The sequence below is a fragment of the Salmo trutta genome, chromosome 26 (genome assembly GCF_901001165.1).
Source record: "Salmo trutta chromosome 26, fSalTru1.1, whole genome shotgun sequence".
Lineage (NCBI taxonomy): Eukaryota > Metazoa > Chordata > Actinopteri > Salmoniformes > Salmonidae > Salmo > Salmo trutta.
The window spans coordinates 5,531,563-5,548,346 of NC_042982.1; the positions used below are offsets into that span (position 1 = coordinate 5,531,563).

The 16,784-nt window shown below is 44.2% G+C and overlaps 1 protein-coding gene across 4 annotated transcripts in view; it reads right to left on the reverse strand.

The window, feature by feature from the left end:
- Positions 1 to 11,167, reverse strand: part of kmt2a (lysine (K)-specific methyltransferase 2A) — a 50,837-nt gene extending 39,670 nt beyond the window's left edge. For all 4 annotated transcript variants that reach the window (XM_029714488.1, XM_029714486.1, XM_029714487.1 and 1 more), the window contains exon 1: positions 10,175 to 11,167. In XM_029714488.1, the coding sequence (XP_029570348.1) occupies positions 10,175 to 10,420 (246 nt within the window). In that variant the 5' untranslated portion in view covers positions 10,421 to 11,167. The remainder of the gene's footprint in view (positions 1 to 10,174) is intronic.
- Between the last annotated feature and the right edge of the window lie 5,617 nt (positions 11,168 to 16,784).

Sequence of the window (16,784 nt, forward strand, 5' to 3'; positions counted from 1 at the left end):
TGATTGGGAGTCCTATAGGGCGGCGCACAAATTGGCCCAGCGCCATCCGGGCCGTCACTGTAAATAAGAATGTGTTCTTAACTGACTTGCCTAGTTAAATAAAAAGGTCACACACACACAGACTGACCAAAAGTTATTTTGTCGGCATTTACGTAAGTCCCCATTACCAGTAAAACATAACCAAAACGTATTTCCTTCACTCACTTGCTGTCATGTTTCGTTGTTCAGTCGTTTAATTCTCAACCAGGATTTCTATGGAATGCCGTTTAGGTCTTTGTGTGTCAAAAAAGATACTAACAATATTTGACGTGTCAAATAACACGACAATCTGTTTCAGTAGCTATAGTCAGCTAGCTAACTATATAGCTAGGTGTCATCTAAAATAACCCTAATTTATAAGACAGTTCTTATTTGGTTAATGGTGGTCGGACCCATCTATGTGAAGCTAGCCACAATAAGGATTAGCCACAATAGTGGAATTTGCGGTTAGCCTTCAAAATAAAAGTATGGCATAATTCTACCATTTGTATTCATTTGCATCACTGTCAATTACATACTTTTATTTTGAAGTCAAACCGCAAATTCCACTATTGTACCTAATCCTTATTGTGGCTAGCTTCACAACACATAACCCGGTCCAGTCGAGCATCACTAGCCAGATGAAGCTAGCTGGCTGCTTATAATGTTAGCTTGGGAAACAGGGTTAAGTAGCTGGCTAGCTATTTATTTTCATGAACTGAAGTTCAATTTCAATAGGCGAACAACAAGTGGCAACCTAGCTAATACTTACTTTTAAGGATCCATAAATCAATGCTAAGAATATTGAAAATGACTGCAGGTTCTACTGACGATTGTTTTCAGGTTGGTTACATTGGTGCTAGATAGGTACCAAGCTAAAGCTAGCTACCCCTGCAGTTGCGGTCGAACAAATTATGCTTTATTACCAATGCGGTATTGTAAACACATTGCAAACACCGGCCACGAACAGACTTTTTTTTGTACAGCTTTGACAGTGCTACTATCTTTTTTGACACGCAAAGACCCAAACGGCATTCCATAGTATGCATGTCGTGAAGCTAATAGCAGTGACGCTATTACTGTGTAACTCCGGTAGGGCAACATCTGAAAAAAAATAGCGCACTTGGTTGTGTGTACCGGGTGCTCGACCAGTCGGCGAAAGCCAACATCACCCACGACAGAACGGTTGATTGTCAAGGGCAATGAATTCCATTATCTTGGCTTTAATGGATTTCGACTGAGTTGTCTCGCTGAAAATGTCTTACTCTTTCAAATGACTGCTCGACTTGTTGACTGCTTGAGCCACACAGCAGACATTGTGGGCTAGGTTGGGAATGCTGTGTTGCACATGTAGCGCAACATTTCACATGCCGTTATTATGTCATGTACCTACGTTATATAGGTATTGACGGTAGCTTTCACATCGGTTTTTAAAACCTGTTTTGGAGACTGGTTTTTGTTCAGAATTTCAGATGACTGACGTGCCCAAAGTAAACTGCCTGTTACTCAGGCCCAGAAGCTAGGATATGCATATACTATATTGGTAGCATTGGATAGAAAACACAGTTTCTAAAACTGTTAAAATAACGTCTGAGTATAACAGAACTGATATGGCAGGCAAAAACCAGAGGAAAATCCATCCAGAATTGTTTTTTTTGAGGCCATTTCAATGCTAGCCTATGGGAAATACAAATAGATAGGAACTGCAATCTGGGTCCTATGGCTTCCACTAGATGTCAGTCTTTAGAAAGGGTTTCAGGCTTCTTTTTTTAAATGAGCAAGTAGTTGGAAGAACTACAAGGTGTTTCTCATTAGAAAAGTAGCCTTGTTGGCACGTGAATGAGGTGCTCGCTCTTCGTTATTTATCTTCCCTATTGCACATACTATTCTCCGTCTTAAATATTATCGTTTATTTAGATAGAGTACCTGAGGATTAATTAGAAACATCGTTTGACTTGTTTGGACAAACTTTACTGGTAACTTTTTGGATTCGTTTGTATGCATGTTGAACGAGTGGATTACTGAGATCATTGGCGCCAACTATTCTTACTTTTTTGGATATAAAGAAGGACTTTATCAAACAAAACGACCATTCATTGTGTAGCTGGGACCCTTGTGATTACAAACCGTTGATCTTCAAAAAGATAAGTGATTTATTTAAATCGCCATTTGTGATACGTGTGCTGGTTGAAAAAGTATTTGTTTGGGGCGCTGTCCTCAGATAATCGCATGGTATGCTTTCGGCGTAAAGCCTTTTTAAATTTGACAACGCGGTTGGATTAACAAGAAGTTAAGCTTTTAAATGATGTATGACACTTGTATTTTCAGGAATGTTTAATATTAAGATTTTTGTATTTTGAATTTCGCGCGCTGCAATTTCACCGGATGTTGTCGTAGATGTCCCGCTAGCGGTTCATGCGCCAAAAGAGGTTATCATCGGCGTTAAAACTAGACATAGGGCCGATATCGATGTTGGCATTTTTAGCTAATATCGGCCGTTTACCATATATCGTACATCCGTAATAAGAAGCATTTAAGATGCGTTAACAAAAGCAGCAAGATATTTCTTACGCATTGTCTTTTATGCTGTGTGAAAAAAAACTGAACTCTGCATTAACAGGACCCCTGTGAACCTAGGGCTTTTTAGTAGCCTATACCTCAAAAGGAAAATTGCTGAATAAGCCCATTAGCATAGATATTTCATCAGATGTATAAAATGTGAAGCATCCGGTTGGCGTTTCTACTCACTACCAAATATGGTAGTGAGAGGAAGCCCAGTGGCCGGCAGTGGGTGAAGGTGGATTTGGGCCGACATTCTGCAAATGTACTTACGGACGAAACATTTGATCTCAATACAGTTCTGTTCCCAAAACTAGAATCTGTTACCAACAGAGTGGACTAGGTTTTGAAGATCTTAGCCTTTGACAAAGTTGCAAAAAAATGGCATTGTTTAAAAGGAATGCAAAGGCGAATTGAGTAATTGCACACGCGCACTTCACAGAGCAGACGTTCCCCAACGGAAATATGCTAATGCATGCTAGAACGCGCCATCGGATCTACCTCGTGCTTGGCTCTGCCCACTATGGCTCATTTGTTCCCATTTGAAACGACAAGCTGTGGCCTACCTTGGTTTAGTTCTAAAATCTTTGGGGAAACATTTCATATAGCATTTGATGGTCAAAGACAGTCATAAGGCTACACAGATGTATTTAATGATATCTATTGCACCGTTGAGAATTACATTTGTTTCTCTTCACTTCCAGGAAGTACCATCAAAGCACACAGGTATCCATAGCAGCAGTGGTTGCTAGGCTGCCTAACATCAGCTGGGATGTCTCCCACTCAGTCAGGTAATCTTTGAGAGGGCCTGATTGGACGACTCATCTCCTGACATAACACACACTCACTCACTTATTAGGCTACTTGTTTTACTTTCCTCTTAAACGTTTCTCTCTTCTAAATTTTGAGGTAAGGCACAGTGAACGAGGCCATCTGTAGGAGTTACCAGAATGCAATAATTCCAAAGCAACCCAAACAGCATGTTACACATGACTAATAGTGATCTCTCAGTCGACTAGGCTGCGTCTCAAATGGAACCCTATTGCCTGTTTAGAACACTATGGGCCCGGGTCAAAAGTAGCACAATAGACAGGGAATAGGGTGTCATATGGGACACAACCCTCGTCTACAAATGTACATGGTGAACCTAATCAGTGCAGTCTCTACAGTGGGGTACTTTATATCAGGATATAAACGAGTCACAATCACAGCACCAGGAAGTGTGTCCTTGGATTGATTCAATTAAAGATCAACTCCGCTCACTTGGAATTGGACAGAAATGGAATATTACTCAGTCTCCAGGACCCTCCATTTGTAATTATGTCTGGGCCACAGGATGAGTGTGTAACAGTAATTATAGATAAAGCAGATAAAACAGGAGGCAGACGGACTCAATGTCCTCCAACACCAAGGTGGGACTCAGCTCATCAACTGCAAAAAGCCTGTCAATTTAACAGCAAACATACTATATGGTCAGCTTAGCTATCACAAGGATTGTTGTTTATGACAGTCAGTAGTACTGACCATTAGACTTGGACAACTGGGCAAGTTGGGAGGCCAAACATAACACAAAAGTCCTTAGATGCCCATCTTTGCATCCCACCGTAGCTAGGCATTACCCCCACTAGCCACAGTCCACAGATCATCCCCAGCCATCCAACCCGAGGGCTGGTGAGATTAATATCTCAGAGTTCCTTTGGAAGTCTTTTGTGTCACTCCGTGTCGGAGGAGTGTGTCATTTCATAATCTTTATTTATAGCAGCATGTGGGGCTGCAGTTTAAGTCCCTTCGGCCCAGTTTGTAGAGCAGCTGCTGTCTAGGAGTCCACACTACAGTTTTAACTCCAACCTGAATAGCACAGCCAACTTGTTAACGTCACATTTACTATTAATATAGTGATTAGGCCACATTCGGTCAGCTGCAATTTAATTTATCATATAGCCTAGATTTTTGGTTATGACGACAAGTGTTGATCATTTGCAATATAATAGCAGCATCAAATGACCAGCTTTGCCTTTTTAAATGCATTCATTTTCAAATCATGTTGCCCACTGATACCTGAATTTTTAGATCGATCCACCTCTCACTTCAACTCTGACACTGATCGACTCTGTGCTGCAGTTCATACAGGCAGTGTTTCTCAGCATCTTCTCAGGCAGGCTGCTATAGCTGTTGGTTGGTTGCAGGGAACTAAGGGGGGGCGGAAAGCGACAAATGCGAGTAGCTCGATGACATCACGGCTCTGCCTCTCTGGCACTCGCACAAACACTCGTCCTCCCTTCGCGTGAACCACACCGCAAGATGTAAACAACAGAGCCAAAACACGAGGAAGGAGGAAGAGGAAAGGGGGATGGGCAGAAAAGGAGGATGTGTGTGTGTAAAGGGAGGAGGTGGGGGGCAGCATTTTGACCACCTGGTACAGCAACTGAGCCTGTGCATGTCTCCAGGGGGACTGTGAGGATGAAAAGGGGTTGGGGTTGAACACGCTCGCACAGAAGCAAGCTAAATCCCAATCTAAACAAGCCTCCCACACACTAAAAGCCTCCCACTCCCCGTGCAGCCAGCCATGCGCTAGAGAGGCACACACTCGCTCCACGCCCACATGCAACCCGGGGAGAGCAGCATGCTGCGAAACCAAAAAGGCTTATGGGCTCGCTTGCAGGACAGGGAGCCACCTGCTACGGCTAGGACAGGGGGAGGCAGGTAGCCTTGCGGTTAAGAACATTGTGCCAGTAACCGAAAGGTCGCTGGTTCGAATCCCCGAGCCGACTAGGTGAAGAAAAAAAAAACAGTGTGCTCTTGAGCAAGGCCATAATTGCTCCTGTAAATTTCACTAGATAAGAGCGTCTACTAAATGAATAAAATGTAGAATGTACAGTCAGGGAGAAAGGGGATGAAAGGTAGCATGCTTAGTCGGAAGGCTCTTGTTAGAGGGTGACAAAAGCTTTTGTCGTCTACTCAGACTCCACATTTTCTTACTCCTGCTTGCGTTTGTTTTCCATCCACAACATGCTAATTTGAACCTACATTTCCACATCATGAACTGCCTAGTCTTTCCTCATAGATTAGTTAAAAACTGAGCAACAAGTCCAATTCAATGCAGAGATGTGCATGTTCCGGTCTGCTAGTTGGGCCTGTCCCTTGCAAGCACATAACTATCAGAGCGGATGTAAAAGTGGTTTACGGTATTCTGTTTTGCATCACTAGCAAGTGGGTGTATGTGGGCGAGGTGAGAAACCCAATATGACTGTTCTTTAATCAGAAGAAAACACTAGTTAGCGATATTCAGCTAACGCTTCCTAAAATGTATTCATCTACTTTCAACATTTACTGTCATTTTAAACACCAGGCAGAGAAGTCCCAGCAGTAACTCCCTTTAAAACGCCGAGTAAATAAGAGTCACAGAGGGCTGCTCCGCTCTTCAGGACTGCTGATGCGCCACACACACACACACACACGTGGCTGCCTGCCATCCCTGTAACCCCGTATATCCACATCATGTAGTGCAACTGATCATTAACTCTCAGCCCTGGCATATTTGAAAGCTGTAGAATTCATCTAAATGCCTAGAGAACCTTAAGTCCCCCTTTAATTACTAGCATTGTTAAAAGTTTAAACTTTGACGCTTCCCCCAGAATTCTAAATCATTTCATACTGTATAATTATCTGTCGAGACATGTGCCTTTTGAAGTTTCAGACAGTCCTTGTACATCACTGCGCTTAACCCCAAGTGAATATCGAGAGGTGTCAGGAAAAAAAAATGTAAACCAAGAGACTTGCTTTGCAGTTTGAAAATTCTGAACGTGGTCAGGGAACAGGATTACGAGCACAGGGAGAACTCAATCTGTGTTTATTTAACAATTGCGATTGATGCAATGAATGGAGGGAAGGATAAAACAGCATGATATTTTGTACTACGCAACTGTATTACTCAATGTGGGCTACAAGAATAAAACCAAACAAAAACCGGAAAAGGTCTGGAGCTGGGTACGGACAAATGGGCCTCCTGATCGTATTCTCATGATAGTGATTTGGAGCAGCCGTCCCTCTAAATCCACACTGATACCTCTGAGCAGCCGAATGAAGAGCTAGAGGCTTCACTCCGATTTACTATGGATACTCCTCACCTCCTTTGAATTTCAATTGGGGAGGAGATCATACTGCATGTATATGCCCTTCCGGTGGCATATTCCTAATAAAAGGCCACTGGGGAATTCTGGTCAGATTGCTCTGGCCAATGACTGATTTTTTCATTTTATTTAACTTTGCAAGTCAGTTAAGAACTAATTCTTATTTACAATGACTGCCTACACCAGCCAAACCCGGACTACGCTGGGCCAACTGCGGTTGTGATACAGCCTGGATTCGAACCAGGGTGTCTGTAGTGATGCCTCTAGCACTGAGATGCAGTGCCTTAGACCGCTGCGCCACTCGGGAGTCTCGTAAGAATTCAAAGAACTCTCAAGAAAAAAAAAGAGAAAAAAAAGGGAATTCTGAGTTTCCCACTAAAGATTGATATTAGTCTCTCTCACGTGCCAAAATACTGGGTAAAAAAAGCAGATACTGCTAGAATTGATGGCTCATGTTCCCTACACCTCACACCCACAGTGGCAGAGAGAGGCAGCTCCGACCAGCACACTAATCAAAACAAAGCTGAAGACGCCTCCTGCGAGGTGTAACAAGGGGCATAAAGTATGGGGGACCAACCCCACACACAATTGATGGCTTTCTCACAGCCCTGAAAGCAGAGGTGAAAACCCTTTGGCCGCCTGCTAGAGCAGAATAAAGCAGTGGATGGGAGGGCCTGTGACTAATTCTCCTCCCAGCGTTGTCCCTAGGGGAGGAGGCTTCGCTCTTCACCCTTTGATATCCGTGCCTGTGCTCTTTCAGCCGTCTGCACTTCATGAAAGCTGGAATAAAAGCAGACAAAGCTTCCTGCTTGGATCCACACACTGTCTCGGGGACGGGAGCTCCGCCATATAAATAGGGCAAACACCTGCTGGACCCCTTCCGCCCAAACACAACATTTAGCAAAAACCAGTGAGGCAAAGTATTCCGTTTGCTAACATCTATTCAGCTGCACTTGTGTGAGGGATTGACATCGGTCTTAATCGGAGTCAAGCGAGAGAGGGGTTTGATTCTAAAGACAAAACAAAAGTGAGTCTGATTTTTGTTAAAGGCCAAACAAATGTCCCCAAAAAGACACCTTTGGCAGATGGGCGCTTAAATAGACAACCATCATTTGGCTGGATCAATAAACATTTAAACACCAAATTCAATAGCCTACAAATGCTGCAATTTGAACAACAATGGTCTACAAGCCCTCTTTTGAGGGATCCCAAAAGGCTTGGCTAATCTATTCCAAAGTGGCAGCTGTCAGAAGAAAAGTTGAGCTCAGACGGCCCCTGTGTGGCTGAAGTGGATTTGGGTCTGCTTGGAAGGCGGGGCTCAGTGTCCGGCTGCTCTGTGAGCTCAGCAGGCTGCGATGAGCCAGAACAATCCTGCCCAGGCGCAACAGCCACTAAATGAAATCACAATGCTGTGTCTGCAACTTCCATGAGTGGCAAGTTACACTGGGATTTTGGCCGTATGTCCCCACCGCATCCCAACGTGTTTCCCCCCTCTTTGTGTGTCTTGGGATAGAGGGGGACATGTTGATCTGCCTTCCTATAAAAAAAAAAAAGTGTTAGCCCAGACAGAGGGACTCATTTCTATAGCACTGGCCAACATCAAAGTAGATCATATTAACCTTTCGGCTAATCTACTAGTGATGGTAGGAGACGTGTATACACACACACACAGGACAGAATCAGTGTTTCCTGATACCCCAATAGTTCTTATGATAAGGGGCTTACTGAAAAATCACACACGAGTGAGTACGGGACTGGAGAACCCTCAAAATAGGTTTTCTAAACATCAAACCTGAATTGCACCAATAAGTACTCTAATATAACAGTGCATCTTACAACGTTGGTAAAGTGTTGAGTTACCCTCCATGTCCGATTCTACTACAACACTAGGGTCTACTCCCACTGCATTGAACGCGTGCTCATCATGAAAACATAAAGATGGTAGTTAGCTATGCCCGAACACACCCCCCATCACAAGGTCCGACAAAAAAAAAAGGCTCGTTATTATAGCTCGCTAGCCTACCGTCAGTACTAGAAAGATGGAATTCGGAGGAACACACATGACACTGGCGAACCATTCTCAGCCCACCCAAAAAAATTCTAGTTCGCTAGCACTTCATCAGATGTCCACAATGCCGACATTATTTTGGCACTACGCACTGTGTGAAGACGGGGAAAAACATGTCCACCTCCCATTTTCCTATGTATCAGCAATAGCTAGCTACCGTGGCGTAGTGCGTAGCATGGTAACGTTAGGTTCATGAGCTAAACACTTAGCCAAATGTGCGAGTCTTACTACAAAGCTAAATCCATCACTTAGCAAGCTACCCCCGACCATTAGCCATACCCAATTATCTAATTCGACAATGTTGTTTCTAACTATTGTAGCGTCTACCTAGCAACTTTAGAAGCGTGGATCAAGGCAGAAAGACGAATAGTAGCTAGCTGATCATTTAGGCAAGGTAAATAGCCTCGTTCGAAGGTTAGCATTGAACTGACACCTCGCAGCAAGCTATGGATAACGACAGCTTATTGAACTCTTCAATATACTATAGGTGTTTAATGCTAAGCTAGTCAATGTTTGCAAAAAAGTGGCTAACGTTACTAGGTTATGGCAATTCAAAAGAGTGGAGTATAATTCACGTTAGGTAGCTAGATGCCTTAAGAATCAAAAACATGAAGTTCAGGTTACTTGTCCTCCCCAAGTTGACATGTTTTGTTTTCAAACAGGAACCTCGCTCGCTAACCGGGAGGTCCCATGCTACAGTGTTAATGTAACACTAGCATCACAGAAATGTACCAAACACTGAGCCAACGTTAGCTAAAGAACGCTAAAGTTAACAAGTTACTGTATAACACTGGCTCGTAGGACCTAATCCTGAACTCTGAAGAGGAGTTGATGATGAGATATGATGAGGCTCTATCCCTACAAGTCGCCACTCCACAACTAAGCCAACAATGGCCGCTAACCAGATACTGTAGCTTTATATCACATCCCTCTATTTTCGCCTCTGTATCAATGTTGGACAACTAGACAGACAATAATTAATTCACTTTGACCAAATTCTGTCTAGAAAGTCACCAGGCTACTTTTAACTATTCACAACATCAGCACCGTTGGTGCTACTCAGCTAGCTACTGATCCTAACGGGCTTCCTTGTTGTGAGTTGTGTGGTGAATCACTGTGAAAGGGATAACGTAACGTTAGTAACAGCACATGGATTGAAGCATGTTGATGGGCTTGATACCCAGTGTGGGGATCAAGGCCAAACAAAAAGTTAACTACTCTGCGATGACAAGTTGAGTCACACTCCTACCACCGAATACGGAGGCAGCAACATATAACTCCTTGGTACTATACCATTGCTAGGGTGTGTTCGGTACTTCATGTTACACTTCTCATTGCAGCTATTTCACGTTAGCAAGCTAGCTACAACCAACCACAATCAAGTTGGGTTTTCACTTACCTCCCCGCTGCTTGAACCACTCGACTCTCCCAAAACATCCCGAAATTTCTGCAGGTTGCAACCGATAGCAGATGAGACCTGTAACGCAGCATCAAAGCCGGGTCCGAGCCCAGCCGTGTTCGGGTGGGTCCCTGTGCTACTTCGAAGGGAGGCAGTGACCCGGATTCGGCCCGCTCTCCTCCCGGTGCCTAAGTTGCTGCTCCCTCCGGGCCGAGCGGGGAACCGCCACCGACAGCTGTGCGCCATTTTACACTCTGCCTGTCTGCCCTAAGATCAGAGAGCTCAGTGGGCGTAGCCCTAAACCAGCGTTTCACATAACCCCCGCACCCTTCACCACCGTGAAAAACATCCGTATCCATGTTGCGGGGTGGCGATAAAGTGGCCCCGATTATGCATTTATTCAACGTTCCTAGTCAAAAAGAGTATAGCCATAGCTTAGATAAACACGTTCCAGGGCCGTGTCCGGAAAAACACCTAACAGTCCTTAGCTACTGATGCTTGATCCATCTCAGAGATCCAATTAAATTCCTAATTATATGATCCATCCAACGTTAGCCCACATGAAAGATGTGTCGCTGCCAGCTAACTGGCTAGCACAGCTAACTAGAAAGCCACGAACTCACAGTCAAACAAAGCAGAGAAGTCGTAGCTAGCTAACAAACAGCTAACAGCTAGCTAACGTTGATCTTCACAACTATGCCAATATATACATAAATTATATTTAGTCGACAAATCCCAAATGGCAGACTGGAAATTAAAGTATCTAACGTTAACTACCTAGACCGTATTTTACGTGACGTGGTAGACCAACTCGCTAGCTAGCCACATTTTAACGTTAGTTCGAAAGTGTAGACTGCAACAAAAAAATAGATACGTTTTCTAAATTAAACAATGATTGAAACAACTAGCTAGGTATTTGACAAAATAAAAAATATAACTGCGACTACACATAGACGTGGTTGAATTTATATCAGGAAGTAGCTAGGCTAAGTTATTTTTTTTTATATTGCGCCATAAACAACCTGGCATGAGTAGAAGGAACGTGGTCATATATTGGTCAGACATCGATCGGGATTGGTGCCAAAATCATGAAAACGCAAAGCATAAATTGCTTACTTTCACAAATCATACAACAAAATTGTACAAGACCGTCACTAACACTGTTTTTGGTCTGCTATTAAAATTGTACTTTTAATTACAATTGGAAGTGTTCAAATTGTAATGTACCTGCAATTGTACCTGAAACACACGACATTCTGAAATACTTAATTTACACTAATTTACAGTCTTTCTTTAATGATAGTTAATTTATCATTTATTTGTAGTTACTTCAACTATATTTACACTATAACTTCATCACCTGTATAACACAATATTATGTAATATATGATTTCTTATTTCAGATGTCAGAAACACAAACACTGTGCAGTTGAAAAAAAAGTAATTTAAAAGCTTTTAACTATTTGTCAGAAACAAATTGCACTTTCATCTCAGCTACTTAAATCAATTAGAAGCCATACCCTTCCAGACTTTTTGTAAACAACAGGTTCACTAACAGTGAAATGCTTACTATGGGCCCTTCCCAACAATGCAGAGAGGGAAAAATTAAAATAGAAATAATAGAATAATAGACAAATAATAACACAAGGAATAAATACACAATGAGCAACAATAACTTGGCAATATACACAGGGTACCAGAACTGAGTCGATGTGCAGGGGTATGAAGTAATTGAGGTAGAAATGTACATCATGCTGTGGGGATGTTTTTCAGTGGCAGGCACTGGGAGACTAGTCTGGATCGAAGCAAAGATGAACAGAGCGAAATCAAATCAATACAAATCCAATTTTATTTGTCACATGCGCTGAATAAAACAGGTGTAGACCTTACAGTGAAATGCTTACTTACAAGCCCTTAACCAACGATGCAGTTTTAAGAAAATACTTTTTTTAGCTAAGAGATGAGAATAACAAATGATTAAAGAGCAGCAGTAAATAACAATAGCGGGGCTATATACAGGGGGAACCGGTACAGAGTCAATATGCGGGGGGACCAGTGTCTTGGTAATTGAGGTAATATGTATACATGTTGGTATATTAAAGTGACTATGCATAGATAATAACAGAGAGTAGCAGCAGTGTTCCGGGGGGGGGGGGGGGGGGGGAGTCTTATGGCTTGGGGTAGAAGCTATTTAGGAGCCTCTTGGACCTAGACTTGGCGCTCCGGTACCGCTTGTCGTGCGGTAGCAGTGAGGACAGTCTATGACTAGGGTAGCTGGATTCTTTGACAATTTTTAGGGCCTTCCTCTGACACAGCCTGGTATAGAGGTCCTGGGTGGCAGGAAGATTGGCCCCAGTGATATACTGGGCTGTACGCACTACCCTCTGTAGTGCTTTGCGGTTGGAGGCCGAGCATTTGCCATACCAGGAAGTGATGCAACCCGTCAGGATGCTCTCGATGGTGCACCTTGAAAACCTTTTGAGGATCTGAGGACACATGCCAAATCTTTTCAGTCTCCTGGGGGGGAATAGGTTTTGTCGTGCCCTCTTCACAACTGCTTTGGTGTGCTTGGACCATGTTAGTTTGTTGGTGATGTGGATGACAAGGAACTTGAAGCTCTCAACTTGCTCCACTACTGCCCCGTCAATGAGAATGGGGGCGTGCTCGGTCCTACTTTTCCTGTGGTCCACAATCATCTCCTTTGTCTTGATCACATTGAGGGAGAGGTTGTTGTCCTTGCACCACACGCTTAGGTCTCTGACTTCCTCCCTGTAGGCGGCCTCATTGTTGTCGGTGATCAGAACTACCACTGTTGTGTCATCAGCAAACTTAATGGTGTTGGAGTCTTGCCTGGCCGTGCAGTCATGAGTGAACCGGGAGTACAGGAGGGGACTGAGCACACACCCCTGAGGGGCCCCCGTGTTGAGGATCAGCGTGGCGGATATGTTGGTACCTACCCTTACCACCTGGGGGTGGCCCGTCAGGAAGTCCAGGATCCAGTTGCAGAGGGAGGTGTTTCTTTCCAGGGTCCTTAGCTTAGTGTTGAGCTTTGAGGGCACTATGGTGTTGAATGCTGAGCTGTAGTCAATTAATAGCATTCTCACATAGGTGTTCCTTTTGTCCAGGTGTGAAAGGGAAGTGTGGAGTGCAATAGAGATTGCATCATCTGTGGATCTGTTTGGGCGGTATGCAAATTGGAGTGTGTCTTGGGTTTCTGGGATAATGGTGTTAATGTGAGCCATGACCAGCCTTTTAAAGCATTTCATGGCCACGGATGTGAGTGATACGCGTTGGTAATCATTTAGGCAGGTTACCTTAGTGTTCTTGGGCACAGGGACTATAGTGGTCTGCTTGGAACATGTTAGTATTACAGACTCAGACAAGGAGAGGTTGAAAATGTCAGTGAAGACACTTGCCAGTTGGTCAGCGCATGCTCAGAGAATACATCCTGGTAATCCATCTGGCCCTGCAGCCTTGTGAATGTTGACCTGTTTAAAGGTCTTACTCACATCGGCTGCGGAGAGCGTGATCACAGTCGTCCTGAACAGCTGATACTCTCATGCATGTTTCAATGTTACTTGCCTCGAAGCAAGCATAGAAATGATATTAGCTCATCTGGTAGGCTTGTGTCACTGGGCAGCTCTCGGCTGTGCTTCCCTTTGTAGTCTGTAATAGTTTGCAGGCCCTGCCAGATCCATCGAGCGTCGGAGCCGGTGTAGTACGATTCGATCTTAGTCCTGTATTGACGCTGTGCCTGTTTGATGGTTCGTCGGATGGCATAGCGGGATTTCCTATAAGCTTCCAGGTTAGCATCCCGCTCCTTGAAAGCGGCAGCTCTACCCCTTAGCTCAGTGCGAATGTGGCCTGTAATCCATGGCTTCTGGTTGGGGTATGTACGTACAGTCACCGTGGGGTTGACGTCCTCGATGCACTTATTGATAAAGCCAGTGACTGATGTGTTGTACTCCTTAATGCCATTGGAAGAATCCCGGAACATATTCCAGTCTGTGCTAGCAAAACAGTCCTGTGGTTTAGCATCTGCTTCATCTGAACACTTCATCTGAACACTTTTTTATAGACCAAGTCACTTGTGCTTCTGCTTGAATCTTTGCTTGTAAGAAAGAATCAGGAGGATAAAATTATGGTCAGATTTGCCAAATGGAGGGCGACGGAGAGCTTTGTATGCTTCTCTGTGTGTGGAGTAAAGCTAGTATATAATTTCTTTCCCTCTGGTTGCACATTTAACATGCTGATAGAAATTAGGTAAAACTGATTTAAGTTTCCCTGCATTAAAGTCCCCGAACACTAGGAGCGCCACCTCTGGATGAGCATTTTCCTGTTTGCTTATGGCGGTATACAGGTCATTGAGTGCCGTTTTAGTGTCTGTGGTGGTATGTAGACAGCTACGAAAAATACAGATGAAAACTCTAAGTAGATAGTGTGGTCTACAGCTTTTCATGAGATACTCAACCTCAGGCGAGAAAGACCTTGAGACTTGCTTAGATAACATGCACCAGCTGTTTACATAAATGCATAGGCCCCCGCCCCGTGTCTTACGATAGGCTGCTGTTCTGTCCTGCCGATAGAGCGTATAACCCGCCAGCTGTATGTTCTTAATGTCGTCATTCAGCCACGACTCGGTGAAACATAAGATATTACAGTTTTTAATGTCCCGTTGGTAGGATAAATGTGCTTTCAGTTCGTCCCATTTATTTTCCAGCGATCGAACGTTAGCTAGCAGGACAGAAGGCAAGGGAAGATTAGCCACTCGTCGCCTGATTCTTACAAGACACCCTGATCTCTTTCCGTGAAGTCTCCTTTTCCTTCTCCAGCGAATAACGGGGATCTGGGCCTGGTCGGGTGTCTGTATTATATCCCTACCGTCCGACTCATTGAAGAAGAACTCTTCGTCCAGTTTGAGGTGAGCAATTGCAGTTCGGATGTCTAGAAGCTCTTTTCGGTCATAAGAGACGGTAGCAGCAACATTATGTACAAAACAAGTTACGAACAATGCGAAAAAACAAACAAAATAGCATGATTGGTTGGTTAAGAGCCGACAACACCATCACAAAACACCATCACGTGCTCCAGAGCACTCAGGACCTCAGACTGGGGCAAAGGTTCACCTTCCAACAGGACAACGACCCTCAGCACACAGCCAAGACAATGCAGGAGTGGCTTCAGTGTGTGCTGATTTATAAAAAATAATCACATCTACATAAATATTCAGACTCTTTACTCAGTACTTTGTTGAAGCATCTTTGGCAGTGATTACAGCATCGAGTCTTCTTGGGTACGACGCTACAAGCTTGGCACACCTGTATTTGGGGAGTTTCTCCCATTCTTCTCTGCAGATCCTCTAAAGCTCTGTCAGTTTAGACGGGGAGCGTTGCTGCACAGCTATTTTCAGGTCTCTCCAGAGCTGTTCGTTCGGGTTCAAGTCCGGGCTATGGCTGGGCAAATCAAGGACATTCAGAGACTTGTCCCAAAGCCACTCCTGCATTGTCTTTGCTGTGTGCTTAGGGTCGTTATCCTGTTGGAAGGTGAGCCTTCGCCCCAGTCTGAGGTCCTGAGCGCTATGGAGCAAGTTTTCATCAAGGATCTCTCAGTACTTTGCTCCGTTCATCTTTGCCTCGATCCATTCTAGTCTCCCAGTCCCTGAAAAACATTCCCACATGATGCTGCCACCACCATGCTTCACCATAGGGATGGTGCCAGGTTTCCTCCAGACCTGATGCTTGGCATTCAGGCTAAAGAGTTCAATCTTGGTTACATCAGACCAGAGAATCTTGTTTGGTCTGAGAGTCTTTAGGTGCCTTTTGGAAAACTCCAAGCGGGCTGTCATGCGCCTTTTACTGAGGAATGGCTTCCTGCTGCAGAGATGTTTGTCCTTCTTGAAGGTTCTCCCATCTCCACAGAGGAACTCTGGAACTCTGTCAGAGTGACCATAGGGTTCTTGGTCACCTCCCTGACCAAGGCCCTTCTCCCCGATTGCTCAGTTTGGCCGAGTGGCCAGCTCTAGGAAGAGTCTTGGTGGTTCCAAACTTCTTCCATTTAAGAATGATGGAGGCCACTGTGTTCTTGGGGACCTTCAACCCTGAAGAAATGTTTTGGTACCCTTCCCCAGATCTGTGCCTTGACAAAATCCTGTCTCAATGCGCTACGGACAATTCCTTCGACCCCATGTCTTGATTTTTGCTCTGACATGCACTGTCAACTGTGGAACCTTACATAGACAGGTGTGTGCCTTTCCAAATAATGACCAATCAATTGAATTTATCACAGGTGGACTCCAATCAAGTTGTAGAAACATCTCAAGGAGGATCAATGGAAACAGGATGCACCTGAGCTCAATTTCAAGTCTCATAGCAAAGGGTCTGAAGACAAGGGGTCTGAATACTTTCCAAAGGCACCGTACTTGAATAAAAGGAAGGGGCATGGATCAGTAAACCAGTCACTATCTGGTGTGACCATCATTTGCCTCATGCACCGTGACAAATCTAATTTGCATAGAATTGATCAGGCTGATTAATTGTGGCCTGTTTAACGTTGTCCCACTCCTCTTCAATGGCTGTGCGATGTTGCTGGATATTGGTGGGAACTGGAACTC